This window comes from Salmo salar, chromosome 17 (genome assembly GCF_965601325.2).
Source record: "Salmo salar chromosome 17, fSalSal1, whole genome shotgun sequence".
Lineage (NCBI taxonomy): Eukaryota > Metazoa > Chordata > Actinopteri > Salmoniformes > Salmonidae > Salmo > Salmo salar.
Genome location: NC_138307.1, coordinates 80,349,727 through 80,363,474, shown reverse-complemented (window position 1 = coordinate 80,363,474; position 13,748 = coordinate 80,349,727). Strand labels below are relative to the sequence as shown.

The following is a 13,748-nucleotide window of genomic DNA, read 5'->3' as shown; positions in this document are numbered from 1 at the left end:
ACATCTCCTCCACTACCTGGGAGACTAGCCCCACCTGAACCCTATTACTGGTAGTGGGCATCTCCTCCACTACCTGGGAAACTAGCCCCACCTGAACCCTATTACTGGTAGTGGACATCTCCTCCACTACCTGGGAAACTAGCCCCACCTGAACCCTATTACTGGTAGTGGACATCTCCTCCACTACCTGGGAAACTAGCCCCACCTGAACCCTATTACTGGTAGTGGACATCTCCTCCACTACCTGGGAGACTAGCCCCACCTGAACCCTATTACTGGTAGTGGACATCTCCTCCACTACCTGGGAAACTAGCCCCACCTGAACCCTATTACTGGTAGTGGGCATCTCCTCCACTACCTGGGAAACTAGCCCCACCTGAACCCTATTACTGGTAGTGGACATCTCCTCCACTACCTGGGAGACTAGCCCCACCTGAACCCTATTACTGGTAGTGGACATCTCTTCCACTACCTGGGAAACTAGCCCCACCTGAACCCTATTACTGGTAGTGGACATCTCTTCCACTACCTGGGAGACTAGCCCCACCTGAACCCTATTACTGGTAGTGGGCATCTCCTCCACTACCTGGGAAACTAGCCCCACCTGAACCCTATTACTGGTAGTGGGCATCTCTTCCACTACCTGGGAGACTAGCCCCACATGAACCCTATTACTGGTAGTGGACATCTCTTCCACTACCTGGGAGACTAGCCCCACCTGAACCCTATTACTGGTAGTGGGCATCTCCTCCACTACCTGGGAGACTAGCCCCACCTGAACCCTATTACTGGTAGTGGGCATCTCCTCCACTACCTGGGAGACTAGCTCCACCTGAACCCTATTACTCGTAGTGGACATCTCCTCCACTACCTGGGAGACTAGCCCCACCTGAACCCTATTACTGGTAGTGGGCATCTCCTCCACTACCTGGGAGACTAGCTCCACATGAACCCTATTACTGGTAGTGGGCATTTCCTCCACTACCTGGGAGACTAGCCCCACCTGAACCCCCTCCTGTACCCTATTACTCGTAGTGGGCACCTCCTCACCAGTCTCAGGAACTGGCTCTTCAGATCCATCCTTACCTTCTACAACAATATTTTTCTGCTGCATAACATTTCCCTCTAACACAAGTTGCAACTCCGTGCCCTCAACACGGACAACTTGTTCCTCAGCAGCAGGTGCTTGTGGCTGCTCAACCACTGTCGGCCCACCTCTCCCTACATCAGTGGGCCCAGGCGTTACGAGGACCACCTCTCCCTACATCAGTGGGCCCAGGCATTACGAGGACCACCTCTCCCTACATCAGTGGGCCCAGGCGTTACAGGACCACCTCTCCCTACATCAGTGGGCCCAGGCGTTACGAGGACCACCTCTCCCTACATCAGTGGGCCCAGGCGTTACGAGGACCACCTCTCCCTACATCAGTGGGCCCAGGCGTTACGAGGACCACCTCTCCCTACATCAGTGGGCCCAGGCGTTACGAGGACCACCTCTCTCTACATCAGTGGGCCCAGGCGTTACGAGGACCACCTCTCCCTACATCAGTGGGCCCAGGTGTTACGAGGACCACCTCTCCCTACATCAGTGGGCCCAGGTGTTACGAGGACCACCTCTCCCTACATCAGTGGGCCCAGGCGTTACGAGGCCCACCTCTCCCTACATCAGTGGGCCCAGGCATTACGAGGACCACCTGCCCCTCCCTCTGCCTTCTCCCTTTTCGGGCAGCATGTCGCTTATGACCAACATCCCCACACTCAAAACACCGTTGACTACCCGTATTAGCATAACCAGTATACAATCTGTTGTCATACTTGACTTTAAACGCTAACTCCAAAGTCTGCTCCGGTGAGTCCAAAAACATAAACACCTGTCGCCGAAACGACATAACCTGTTTCAACGCCGGGTGTTTGCAACCCAACGGGACAACTTTAATTGAACTTGCAAACTTCCCAAAGCGCAATAACTCACTCTCCAATAGCTCATTTGGAATAAATGGCGGTACATTTGAAATCGTTACCCTTGTTGATGGAGAAAAAAGCGGCGTAAGGGAGAGAGAGAGAGAAAGAGAGAGAGAGAGAGATAGAGGAAGAGAGAAGGAAAGAGAAAGAAAGAGAGAGAGAAAGATAGAGAGAGAAAGAGAAAGAAAGAGAGAGAGAGAAAGAGAGAGGGAGAGAGAAAGAGAGAGGGAGAGAGAGAGGAAGAGAGAGAAAAAGAGAGAGCGAGAGAGAGAGGAAGAGAGAGAAAAAGAGATTGAGAGAGAGAGGAAGAGAGAGAGGAAGAGAGAGAGAGAAAGAGAGAGAGAGAAGGAAAGAGAGAGAAAGAGAGAGAGAAAGTCAGAGCGAGACAGAGAGAGGGAGAGAGAAAGAGAGAGGGAGAGAGAAAGAGAGAGGAAGAGAGAGAAAAAGAGAGAGAAAGAGAGAGAGAGAGAGAAAGAAAGAGAGAGAGAGAGAGAGAGAGGGAGAGAGAGGGAGGGAGAGAGGAAGAGAGAAAGAGAGAGAAAGAGAGAGAAAGAGAGAGAGAGAGAGAGAGAGAGGGAGGGAGAGAGGAAGAGAGAAAGAGAGAGAAAGAGAGAGAAAGAGAGAGAGAGAGAGAGAGAGAGAGAGAGAGAGAGAGAGAGAGAGAGAGAGAGAGAGAGAGAGAAAGAAAGAAAGCAAGAGGGTGAGAGAAAGAGAGATCAGCAGAATTTAAGGATCAGGGTGAAGCTATTTTGGCTGGCCAACTATGCAGATATCTCCACACGGACACACTTTGTTCTGTTCTGTTCTCCTAGCTGAGACGCTGAGGCCATGAAGGAATTCCACGCCAAACCGACAATAAGCAAAAACAGAACATGGATGGATTTTTAAATTTTTTATAAACCTATCTCACAGCATTAAGAATATACACTATATATACAAAAGTTTGTGGACACCCCTTCCAATTAGTGGATTCGGCTATATCAGCCCCACCCATTACTGACAGGTGTATAAAATCAAGCACACAGCCATGCAATCTCCATAGACAAATATTGACAGTAGAATGGCCTTACTGAAGAGCTCAGTGACTTTCAACATGGCACCGTCATAGGATGCCACCTTTCCAACATGTCAGTTCGTCAAATTTCTGCCCATCTAGAGCTTCCCCGGTCACCTGTAAGGGCTGTTATTGTGAAGTGGAAATGTTTAGGAGAAACAACGGCTCAGCCGCGAAGTGGTAGGCCACACAAACATAGAACGGGACCGCCGAGTGCTGAAGCACGTACCGAGTTACAAACTGCCCCTGGAAACAACGTCAGCACAATAACTGTTTGTCTGGACCCTCATGAAATGGGTATCAATGGCCGAGCAGTCGCCCGCAAGTCTAAGATCACCAGGCGCAATTCCAAGCGTCAGGAGTCGCCAGAGCTGCCCGCCAGTCAGGAGTCGCCAGAGCTGCCCGTCTGCCCGGATCAGCCAGATTGGCCCGTCTGCCCGGATCAGCCAGATTGGCCCGTCTGCCCGGATCAGCCAGATTGGCCCGTCTGCCCGGAGCTGCCAGAGTGGCCCGTCTGCCCGAAGGGGTCTGTTTGTGACCCAGAACCGAAGGGGTCTACCTGCGACCCGGAACCAGGGGGGTCGGCCTGCGACCCAGAACCGGGTGAGTCTGGTTACGATCCCAAATTAGAAATAAGTAACTGTGACTATAATGAGTCTGCCTACAGACCGGGACTGGCGGAGTTGGCCTACGACCTGGAACCGAAGGAGTCTGCCTACTGTCCAAAGCCAAGCAAGTCTGTCTACAGTCTAGAGGGCAGTAGGCCAGAACCGGAGCCACCTCCAATATAGGTGGGTTGGGGGGGGGGGGTGTAGCACAGTGCCGTCGTTGACGGCAGCCACCCTCCCTTCCCTCCCTTTAGTTTAGGGGGGTTATTTTGGTATTTGGTTTTCTTTATGTTGGTGCATTCGGTGTATGCACCTTTAGGGGGGGGGGGTAATGTCACGTCCTGACCAATATTTAGGTATTAGTTGTATTATATTTGGTCAGGACGTGGCAGAGGTATATTTGTTTTGTATTATGGGGTTTTGTGTGGGGTGTAGTGGGGTGTGTTAGTGGTTGGTATAGGTTCTAGGGTTGTTTTTCTATGTATCGTTAATTGGGGTTGGACTCCCAATTGAAGGCAGGAGTGTTGAGTTGCCTTTGATTGGGAGTCCTATATAGTAGGGTGTGTTTGTCTTTGTGTTTCGTGGGTAGTTGTTTTTTGCGCTGCTAGGTATAGCCTGCGAAACTGTCATTCGTTGTTCTTGTTTTCTTATTTTCACGTGTTCTCATTCATTTAATAAATTATGATGTTGAACACGCAACCCGCTGCGTATTGGTCCACTTTCTCCGACAGCGATTTCGCTATATCGTCAGACGATGAAGAAAGCTGTGACACCCCCACAGCAATGTTCCAACATCTAGTGGAAAGCCTTCCCAGAAGAGTGGAGGCTGTTATAGCAGCAATGTTCCAACATCTAGTGGAAAGCCTTCCCAGAAGAGTGGAGGCTGTTATAGCAGCAATGTTCCAACATCTAGTGGAAAGCCTTCCCAGAAGAGTGGAGGCTGTTATAGCAGCAAAGGTGGGGACCAACTCCATATTAATGGCCATGATGAGTTTGAAATGAGACGAGCAGGTGTCCACATACTTTTGGTAATGTAGTGTAGTTTGATGAAAAAGAATAAGGGCCCTGTCATGTGATGGAACATATATTTGTTTTTAATCACACCGTATAAGCTGTAACAGGCATGTCGCTACACCCGCAATAACATCTGCTAAATATGCGTATGTGACCGATAAAAATGTGATTTGAACAGTTGCTATATCACAATCAACGAATAAAACGGAGACAGTGGGTGGTGTTATCATAGAATATGTAGAATCTGTAATAGTCGATTCAAGCGATGTTAAATCACATCGAACTCGCTTCGTGAAACTGAAGTTACCACATATTGTTCAGATGTTTAACATAATCACTCTAAACAGCCTGCGTACGTTTATGGAAAAATTACAAAGCAGCCAGAAGAGTTCTGGTTGAGGAAAGACCTCTGGATTGGTTCTCAGAGGAGAGGAAGGAAAACCCCTCAGGAACACAATAGCACAACAACATCTAAGGGCCTGGTACACACACACCTGGGTTCAAATACTATTTGAAATCATTTAAAAAAGACTTGATTAAACTTGTCTGGCTTATAGGAACTAATGGAATAGTCAAAAGGACAAAAACCCCACCAATCTGTCACTCCAGGCAGACTAGAGTAAACGCTAAAAGTATAGAAAATGATTTCAGATTGTATTTGAACCACACCTGCAGCCGCACGCGCACGCGCGCGCACACACACACACACACACACAGCACACACACACACACACACACACACACACACACACACACACACACACACACCCAACACACACACACACACACACACACACACACACACACACACACACACACACACACACACACACACACACACACACAGACACACACACATGCGCGCGCAGACACACCCGCACACAAAGACAATGGGTTGTAGTGAAAGTGGGCAGGGATCTCTTGGCAATAGCAGCAGTTTGATTAGCGTAGTTAGTTATGTTGACCTACATTGTCAGAAGAGTGGGGTTTCCAGTGAAGGCCTGCTCAGGGATGGACTTGATGTTGTTGCTGTGGAAACCCCTGGAAAGTGAATATTACAACAGATGGTTGAAGGAGGTTGCAGACCAGAGGGTGGACTGAGGACAGGACAAAGGTCAGAGGTCAGGGGTAAGGGGTCAGGGCAGCGTTAGCACAGCTGGTAGTAAAGACATATGGACATGTATACTCACAGCTCCTTCAGGGTGCTCAGGGCTCTGATTGCAATAGGGAACTCTTCCAGGTTGTTGTAGTTGAGATCTCTGTCAGGGGAAGGAGGGAGGGGGAGGTACGGAGGGAGGGGGAGGTACGGAGGGAGGGAGAGGTACGGAGGGAGGGGGAGGTGGAGGGAGGGGGAGGTACGGAGGGAGGGGGAGGTACGGAGGGAGGGGGAGGTACGGAGGGAGGGAGACAAATTGAGACGTGATTAGAGTTCCTGCTATGGTCATTTATAAGAATTAAACACATGATGACTGCTATGCCATTACAATTAATGTGGCTTTTTATTCAATGTCCATCCTATGAAAACAGGCCGGTTTCCCGGACCCATAATTATTCCTACTCCTGGACTAAAACGGATGCTCAGTCCAGCAGTAGGCTGACTCTGTGTCTGGGGCACCAGACCATAGGGTATAGTCAGTACTGCCTTATTGCACTGTTAGCTAGCTGTTGTCCTTGAGTTCATTATTTGTTTTATGGCAGTTCATGTTGACATAAACCGTCCATAGAGATGTGCTGCAGACAGACAGACAGACAGACAGACAGACAGACAGACAGACAGACAGACAGACAGACAGACAGACAGACAGACAGACAGACAGACAGACAGACAGACAGACAGACAGACAGACAGACAGACAGACAGACAGACAGACAGACAGACAGACAGACAGGCAGGCAGGCAGGCAGGCAGGCAGGCAGACAGACAGACCTGAACAACACCATGAGAACACAACTTCACAATGGCCCACTATTTTAAACCAAGACCCTCCAAACACAAAGATGTTTCACTCAACTAAGCAAACATCAACTGGGATCTACTAACCAGTCACATGGGCCTTGTTTGCCCCCACAACCAATAGTGGACTAAAACAGAAACACCTAATAGTGGACTAAAACAGAAACACCTAATAGTGGACTAAAACAGACACACACAATAGTGGACTAAAACAGAAACACCCAATAGTGGACTAAAACAGAAACACCCAATAGTCAACTAAAACAGAAATACCCAATTATGGACTAAAACAGAAACACACATTAGTGGACTAAAACAGAAACAGCCAATAGAGGACTAAAACAGAAAAAACACCCAATAGTGGACTAAAACAGAAGCACCCAATAGTGGATTAAAACAGAAACACAAAATCGTCAACTAAAACAGAAACACCCAATTGTGGACGAAAACAGAAACACCCAATAGTCGACGAAAATAGGAAGGGAACCACTCAACTTAACCCGACCGACAGTGTGAGAGTTCCACCCAGACCCAGACTACCTCCCAAATGGCACTCTATTCACTATATAGTGACCTACTTTTGACTAGAGCCCTATGGGTAGTGCACTATAAAGAGAATAGCAATAGTGTGCCATTTGGCACGCAGATACTATCTATATTTCCCAGGGTCTCAGAGGAAGACCATCGGGAAATAATACTCCACTAGTCACCTTCCTGCTACAGAGTCCATCAATAGAACCAACAACCATCCAACAGGGACCCATTCATTCATGGAAAAGTTGTTAACGTTTTCCTCCCGTGTCGATAGGCCCGTGATAAACAACACTGTGTTTCTCATAAGGGAGGCTTCCTGTTTGTAAACTCCTAGTAACAGCCCTAGAGGGGTGAGGCTAGACTGTGAGGCCCTCAGGCAGACCTGGGTTCAAACAGTAGTAGAAATATTTTAAAATACTTTGAGCGTTTGCTTTAGCCTGCCTTGGAATGCCATAATGGGCGGGGTTTGTACTTTTGAGACATTTCAATTGGTTCCATTGCTACAGACAAGCTCAATCGAGTCCAGATAAAGCATGTGAAATTATTTCGAATAGTGTTTGAACCCATGTCTCCTCTCAGGACTGGCCTCTGCATGTCAGGCCTTTCTCTTTCCTGTCTGAAATGATATCTCCCCTGTTTCATTTATACAGTGTTGATGAAAGGGGGAAGAAGGAGGTGGGAGGAGGTGAAGGCAGTGTTTCCGGTCTTCAAACAAAGTGGACTGTGAGAATGTTTTGACTGGCGACCTGCGTTCCACCCTGTCACGGGTTATAAAACCAAACCGATGAACAAACAAAACCAGACACAACACACAAATGGTATATAGGTTACCATCACAACGGTAACAGCAGAGTCCACGACAGACTATTGTGCATCTTCTCTCCTCAGAACACACACAGAGACAACTGTACAAACAAAGACAACTTGGTTCAGTTTCTATGGCGAGCCCTTAGACACTCTGAACGAAACATCCTGTTACCGAAACGAATAAATTATACGTTTTATTTATATTTTCTCTCTTTTTCAATTATTCTGTCTGTCAGTCTGTCGACTCTCTCTCTCTCTCTCTCTCCCTCCTGTTCTCTCTCTCCCTCCTGTTCTCTCTCTCCCTCCCTCCCTCCTCATCATCATCAGAGTGGTCTGTGTTCAGGTCTTCCACCTGGTTTCTATTAGAGTTAGTGATCCCTGTCTGGGGCGCAGGTGGTTCAGCATCACAGGAGCATTAGACCAGACAGCCTGCCTGCCTCACTGTTTAGCCAGATGCACTCCAAACCCTCCTCAACGTCAACACAGTGAAACAAACTCAGAGATTGGGAAAATACCATTACATTGAAATTGCTTCAATGTGGGCCCAGAGAGAGAGAGCGAGAGAGAGAGAGAGAGAGAGAGAGAGAGAGAGAGAGAGAGAGAGAGAGAGAGAGAGACAGACAGACAGACAGACAGACAGACAGACAGACAGACAGACAGACAGACAGACAGACAGACAGACAGACAGACAGACAGACAGACAGACAGACAGACAGACAGACAGACAGACAGACAGACAGACAGACAGACAGACAGACAGACAGACACAAGAGAGAGAGAGAGAGACAGAGAGAGGGAGAGAGACCGAGCGAGAGAGATATAGAGACAGAGAGAAAGATAGAGACAGAGTGAGAGATAGAGACAGCGACAGATAAATACTGTCATGAATATTTTTTTTATTTTTTTTATTTCACCTTTATTTAACCAGGTAGGCAAGTTGAGAACAAGTTCTCATTTACAATTGCGACCTGGCCAAGATAAAGCAAAGCAGTTCGACAACATACAAAAACACAGAGTTACACATGGAGTAAAACAACATACAATCAATGATACAGTAGAAAAAAATAAGACTATATACAATGTGAGCAAATGATGTGAGATAAGGGAGGTGAAGGCAAAAAGGCCATGGTGGCAGAGTAAATAAAGTATAGCAAGTAAAACACTGGAATGGTAGATTTGTTATTTGAAGAAAGTTCAAAGTTAAAATATAAATAATATGGAGCAAAGGAGCAAAATAAATAAAATAAATAAATAAAGTAGGGGAAGAGGTAGTAGTTTGGGCTAAATTATAGATGGGCTATGTACAGGTGCAGTGATCTAGGAGCTGCTCTGATAGCTGGTGCTTAAAGCTAGTGAGGGAGATAAGTGTTTCCAGTTTCAGAGATTTTTGTAGTTCGTTCCAGTCATTGGCAGCAGAGAACTGGAAGGAGAGACGACCAAAGGAGGAGTTGGCTTTAGGGGTGACCAGAGAGATATACCTGCTGGAGCGCGTGCTACAGGTGGGTGCTGCTATGGTGACCAGTGAGCGGAGATAAGGGGGGACTTTACCTAGCAGGGTCTTGTAGATGACCTGGAGCCAATGTATTTGGCGACGATTATGAAGCGAAGGCCAGCCAACGAGAGCGTACAGGTCGCAGTGGTGGGTAGTATATGGGGCTTTGGTGACAAAACGGATGGCACTGTGATAGACTGCATCCAGCTTGTTGAGTAGGGTATTGGAGGCTATTTTGTAAATGACATCGCCGAAGTCGAGGATTGGTAGGATGGTCAGCTTTACGAGGGTAAGTTTGGCAGCATGAGTGAAGGATGCTTTGTTGCGATATAGGAAGCCAATTCTAGATTTAACTTTGGATTGGAGATGATTGATGTGAGTCTGGAAGGAGAGTTTACAGTCTAACCAGACACCTAGGTATTTGTAGTTTTCCACAAATTCTAAGTCAGAACCGTCCAGAGAAGTGATGCTGGACAGGCGGGCAGGTGCAGGCAGCGATCGGTTGAAGAGCATGCATTTAGTTTTACTTGTATTTAGGAGCAGTTGGAGACCACGGAAGGAGAGTTGTATGGCATTGAAGCTCGTCTGGAGGGTTGTTAACACAGTGTCCAAAGAAGGGCCAGAAGTATACAGAATGGTGTCGTCTGCGTAGAGGTGGATCAGAGACTCACCAGCTGCAAGAGCGACATCATTGATGTATACAGAGAAAAGAGTTGGCCCAAGAATTGAACCCTGTGGTACCCCCATAGAGACTGCCAGAGGTCCGGACAGCAGGCCCTCCGATTTGACACACTGAACTCTATCAGAGAAGTAGTTGGTGAACCAGGCGACGCAATCGTTTGAGAAACCAAGGCTACTGAGTCTGCCGATGAGGATGTGGTGATTAACAGAGTCAAAAGCTTTGGCCAGGTCAATGAATATGGCAGCACAGTATTGTTTATATATGCAGTTTAAGGAACAAAATTCATGAATATGCTGTCTAGTGCAGTCAAACTATATTCATGTATTGGCAATATCAGAGACTCACTTGGACTCTTCTTTTGAGGATGCTGAGATCTCTATACATGGAGACAATATGTTCAGGAGGGACAGAAATAGATATGGGGGTGAAGTTGCAGTTTACATCCAGAATCATATTCCAGCAAAAACAACGTAAGGACTTAATGTTGAATGGATTAGAGGCTCTATGGGTACAAGTGTATTTAACACATTTAAAACCTATAGTAGTTGGTTGCTGCTATAGGCCACCTAGTGCTGATGTCAAATATCTTGATGTCATTTGTGAAATGTTGGATAAGGTATCTGATGAAAAGTTATGACATTATCAACCAGAACGTTCACCAATAGGTTCGGTATCACATCATCAACTTGTATGGATCACATTTTTACTAACATGGCTGAACATTGTTCTAAAGCTGTATCAGTGGCACTAGGTTGTAGTGACCATAAGTTGGTTGCACTCACTAGGAAAACTAAAATACCAAAGGCTGGCTCTAAGGTAATCTACCCAAGGTCCTACAGAGGGTTCAATCAGGACTCACTCACTAGGAAAACTAAAATACCAAAGGCTGGCTCTAAGGTAATCTACCCAAGGTCCTACAGAGGGTTCAATCAGGACTCATTTGTGGATGAGATTAAGAATGTGCATTGGCTAGACGTGTGTAGTAAGGATGATCCTGAAATGTCACTAAGTTTGTTTATGAAATTATTCATGAGTATAGCTGATAAGCACTCCCCTTTAAGAAAATGCACTTTGAGGTCAAACGATGCAACATGGATTGATGTTGAGCTGAGAAATGTAATGATTCAATGTTATGATGCCAAAAAAAGTACCAGATAAATCTGGCACTCTGTTTGATAAGCAAAGTTATTGTAAATTAAGAAATCTAGGTAGGAATTCGAAAACGTCCGCATCTTTTGTTGAATCAGAGGGTATATTTATTACAAATCCACATGACATCGCAAATTACTTTCATTAATATTTTACAGGCAAAGTGGACAAGATGAGGAATGCTGTGATTCCAACTGATGGTTCCATGTCATATAGCCTTATAACAGAATGTATCGTGAAGGAGACGCAGCATGTTCGAATTTCACCAAGTAGAACGGGAAGAGGTAGAAAGGATGCTGTTGTCTCTTTCGGATGACGGAAGTCACCTGGTACAGATAATCTTGACGCCAAATTTCTTAGAGTTACAGCTAACCAAATATCAACCCCAATCGCTCATATTTTTAATAAGTGCTTGATGTATGGGGTGTTCCCAGAAGTCTGGAAAGAGTCAAAGGTTATTTCACTACCTAAGGATAAAAAAAATCTGCATTCACTGGTCCTTATAGTCGTCATATAAGCTTGCTGCCTGTGTTAAATAAATGATTGGAAAAAATTGTATCTGTACAAATCAAGGATTTTTTCTCATGTAATGGTCTGATAACGGGTTTCCAGCATGCATATAAAGAAGGGCATTCTACGAGTACGGCCTTAGCACAAATGACAGATGATTGGTTAAAGAGTATGGATGACAGGAAGTTAGTTGGTGTAGTGTTGCTAGATTGCAGTGCTGCTTTTGATGTAATTGATCATGAACTGTTGCTAGGTCAACTCAAATGTTATGCTTTTAAGTATGCAGCTCTATCCTGGATGGAAAGTTATCTATCCAGGAGAAGGCAAAAAGTGTTCTTTAATGGTAGCTTTTCAAACAGTAAAGATATACACTGTGGTGTTCCTCAAGGAAGTTGCCTAGGCCCACTTCTCTACTGTCTTTACTAATGATTTACCTTCAGTAATGAACAAAGAAAGAGTGGTCATGTATGCTGATGACTCTACAATTTATTTAATTTTTATTTAACCAGGAAGGACTCATTAAGATTTTAAATCTCTTTTGCAAGAGGGTCCTGGTCCCTGGTCCTATCACACTTAGAGTTATATGGTCAATCCCTGGTCCTATCACACGTAGAGTACTGTCCAGTTATATGGTCAATCCCTGGTCCTATCACACTTAGAGTACTGTCCAGTTATATGGTCAATCCCTGGTCCTATCACACTTAGAGTACTGTCCAGTTATATGGTCAATCCCTGGTCCTATCACACTTAGAGTACTGTCCAGTTATATGGTCAATCCCTGGTCCTATCACACTTAGAGTACTGTCCAGTTATATGGTCAATCCCTGGTCCTATCACACTTAGAGTACTGTCCAGTTATATGGTCAATCCCTGATCCTATCACACTTAGAGGACTGTCCAGTTATATGGTCAATCCCTGGTCCTATCACACTTAGAGTACTGTCCAGTTATATGGTCAATCCCTGGTCCTATCACACTTAGAGTACTGTCCAGTTATATGGTCAATCCCTGGTCCTATCACACTTAGAGTACTGTCCAGTTATATGGTCAATCCCTGGTCCTATCACACTTAGAATACTGTCCAGTTATATGGTCAATCCCTGGTCCTATCACACTTAGAGTACTGTCCAGTTATATGGTCAATCCCTGGTCCTATCACACTTAGAGTACTGTCCAGTTATATGGTCAATCCCGGGTCCTATCACACTTAGAGTACTGTCCAGTTATATGGTCAATCCCTGGTCCTATAACACTTAGAGTACTGTCCAGTTATATGGTCAATCCCTGGTCCTATCACACTTAGAGTACTGTCCAGTTATATGGTCAATCCCTGGTCCTATAACACTTAGAGTACTGTCCAGTTATATGGTCAATCCCTGGTCCTATCACACTTAGAGTACTGTCCAGTTATATGGTCAATCCCTGGTCCTATCACACTTAGAGTACTGTCCAGTTATATGGTCAATCCCTGGTCCTATAACACTTAGAGTACTGTCCAGTTATATGGTCAATCCCTGGTCCTATAACACTTAGAGTACTGTCCAGTTATATGGTCAATCCCTGGTCCTATCACACTTAGAGTACTGTCCGGTTATATGGTCAATCCCTGGTCCTATCACACTTAGAGTACTGTCCAGTTATATGGTCAATCCCTGGTCCTATCACACTTAGAGTACTGTCCAGTTATATGGTCAATCCCTGGTCCTATCACACTTAGAGTACTGTCCAGTTATATGGTCAATCCCTGGTCCTATAACACTTAGAGTACTATCCAGTTATATGGTCAATCCCGGGTCCTATCACACTTAGAGTACTGTCCAGTTATATGATCATCTGCAGCAAAGAAAGATATAAAAAAGCTTCAAATCACTCAAAACAGGGCAGCCAGATTAGCTCTTAATTTCTCTAACTGTATGATTATCCAAACGCATCAGAATCTCTCATTGCTTTACGTTAAAAACAAATTACTATCTAGTCTTCTG

General features: G+C 45.7%; 1 protein-coding gene across 1 annotated transcript in view; it reads right to left on the bottom strand.

Moving 5' to 3' along the window:
• LOC106594365 (leucine-rich repeat-containing G-protein coupled receptor 5) overlaps positions 1-13,748 on the bottom strand; it is a gene marked incomplete at its 5' end in the record, with an annotated part of 67,816 nt that overhangs the window by 35,473 nt on the left and 18,595 nt on the right. Inside the window, 2 exons of the mRNA XM_082963351.1 lie at positions 5,608-5,679; positions 5,829-5,897. Coding sequence (XP_082819477.1) covers positions 5,608-5,679; positions 5,829-5,897 — 141 coding nt within the window. The remainder of the gene's footprint in view (positions 1-5,607; positions 5,680-5,828; positions 5,898-13,748) is intronic.